This window comes from Bison bison, unplaced genomic scaffold (assembly GCF_000754665.1).
Source record: "Bison bison bison isolate TAMUID 2011002044 unplaced genomic scaffold, Bison_UMD1.0 scf7180017864518, whole genome shotgun sequence".
Lineage (NCBI taxonomy): Eukaryota > Metazoa > Chordata > Mammalia > Artiodactyla > Bovidae > Bison > Bison bison.
Window position 1 is genome coordinate 13,930,978 of NW_011495071.1, and position 2,441 is coordinate 13,933,418.

The window sequence follows — 2,441 nt, forward strand, 5'->3', positions numbered from 1 at the left end:
GCGGCGCCGGCGTGCGTGCGGCGGGCGCGGGGCCGGGAGGCCGCGACTCCGAGTTGAGCCCCGCCGGGTCGCGCCGAGGCGAGGGGATCTGGAGTGGGGCCGGGTGTACTGGCGACTCTGGAGGGCGCAGGATCCCAAGGAGACAGAGAGGACGAGAGCTGGAGGGGGATCGCAAATTGGCGAGAGCGCTTCGCGGGGTGGGGTAGGAAAAGAGGGAGCGTACCTGGAGGGGAGACCGTGTGAAACTGGAGCTTGGAGGGGAGCCCAGGGCGGAAATGGGCGAGATGGGAGACACGGTGGACGCTGTGTGAGGTCTGGTCAGCCGATAAGATCCGGAGGTGTGAGAAGGAAGGTTGAGAAGGAAGGCTCGGTGGGGAGAAGGGGTCCTAGGAAGACGCCTAGGGGTCGCCAGCGGGTGGAGGAGAGTTGACCTGGGATCCAGCGCCAGGTGGCGAACAGGCAGAGCGGAGGTGATTCAGTAGGCAGTGGGGCAGGTGGGCTGAGGTGTGAGGCTGGTATAAGGAAGTGAAGCAGGGGCCAGGTGGAAGTGAGGATGAGTCGAGTCTAGCTGGAGACCGTGTCTCAGAAGTAAGACCAGTGCAGACTGAGGGTGGTCCCAGGGCGGGAACCCCACAGTAGGGAGAAGGCTCAGTCAGGGGTTGTCCCCCTCCTCCATGGGGGAGGCCTCTACCTGGTGGTCCCTGGAGCCATGCTGTCCCGCAAGGGCATCATCCCCGAGGAGTATGTGCTCACGCGACTAGCAGAGGACCCCGCAGAGCCCCGGTACCGTGCCCGTGAGCGGAAAGCCCGCTTCGTGTCCAAGAACGGCAACTGCAACGTGGCCCACAAGAACATCCGGGAGCAAGGCCGCTTCCTACAGGACGTGTTCACCACGCTGGTGGATCTCAAGTGGCCATACACGCTGCTCATCTTCACCATGTCCTTCCTGTGCAGCTGGCTGCTCTTTGCCATGGTCTGGTGGCTCATCGCCTTCGCCCACGGTGACCTGGCCCCTGGCGAGGGTGCCGCTGTGCCCTGCGTCACCAGCATCCACTCCTTTTCGTCTGCCTTCCTTTTCTCCATTGAGGTCCAGGTGACCATTGGTTTCGGCGGGCGCATGGTGACCGAGGAGTGCCCTCTGGCCATCCTGATCCTCATTGTGCAGAACATCGTGGGGCTCATGATCAACGCCATCATGCTGGGCTGCATCTTCATGAAGACGGCTCAGGCCCACCGGCGGGCCGAGACCCTCATCTTCAGCAAGCATGCGGTCATCGCCCTGCGCCACGGCCGCCTCTGCTTCATGCTGCGCGTGGGCGACCTCCGGAAGAGCATGATCATCAGTGCCACCATCCACATGCAGGTGGTGCGCAAGACCACCAGCCCTGAGGGTGAGGTGGTCCCCCTCCACCAGGTGGACATCCCCATGGAGAATGGTGTGGGTGGCAATAGCATCTTCCTGGTGGCTCCGCTCATCATCTACCACGTCATTGACGCCAACAGCCCGCTCTATGACCTGGCGCCCTGCGACCTGCACCACCATCAGGACCTTGAGATCATCGTCATCCTGGAAGGTGTGGTGGAAACCACGGGCATCACCACCCAGGCCCGCACCTCCTACCTGGCCGACGAGATCTTGTGGGGCCAGCGCTTTGTACCCATTGTGGCCGAGGAGGATGGCCGCTACTCCGTGGACTACTCCAAGTTTGGCAACACTATCAAAGTGCCCACGCCACTCTGCACAGCCCGCCAGCTTGAGGAGGACCCCAGCCTGCTGGATGTCCTGACCCTCGTCCGCGGGCCCTTGCGCAAGCGCACCGTGGCTGTGGCCAAGGCCAAGCCCAAGTTCAGCATCTCTCCAGACTCCCTGTCCTGAGCTCTGCTCCCTTGGGCTCCCTCCTTATGTGTGCGCACGCCAGTGTGGCATGGTATGTAGAGCGGACGTGGTGTGGGCCCCTCGGCCAGGCCAGGACCTTGTGTGAGGCTGGGCCCTCCAGCTCAGCCTCCCTGCCTGCTGCTCGCCCAGGGTGTTACAAGGCACCTGTCACTACTCTATTTCTGGCCTCAGCAGGAGCCTGCACTGGGTTATTTTTGTCCCTGCTCCTCCCAGCCCCAACTCAGGACTGGCTCGTCCCGCTCCCCTGCCCCAGACTGACAGAGCTGTGGAAAGGGTCAGGCCCTAAAGTTGGATCTCCATCCGATCCTGGGCCCCCCGACCAACTGGCCACAAGCTGGGCAAATGGCTGGGGAAGAACAGGCCCCACATTGGAGGCCCGCTGCCCTGTTTCTGTGGCCCCAAGAGATGCCTGTGGTGAGGCCCCAGCCCCTACATGGTCCCTGAAAAAGTGATGGGCGAAAGGGTGGGCCTGGCCTGCTCGGAAGGGCCGGTGATGAGGGAGCACAGTAGAGCTGCAGAGTTGGAGAACGGGGGCCCCTGCACT

At 63.1% G+C, this 2,441-nt stretch overlaps 1 protein-coding gene across 1 annotated transcript; it reads left to right on the forward strand.

Moving 5' to 3' along the window:
- KCNJ11 (potassium inwardly-rectifying channel, subfamily J, member 11) lies at positions 1 to 2,419 on the forward strand. The gene has a single exon (XM_010830526.1). It carries the CDS (start codon positions 710 to 712, stop codon positions 1,874 to 1,876), a length of 1,167 nt encoding a protein of 388 aa, XP_010828828.1. The 5' UTR covers positions 1 to 709; the 3' UTR covers positions 1,877 to 2,419.
- The last annotated feature ends 22 nt before the right edge of the window (positions 2,420 to 2,441 follow it).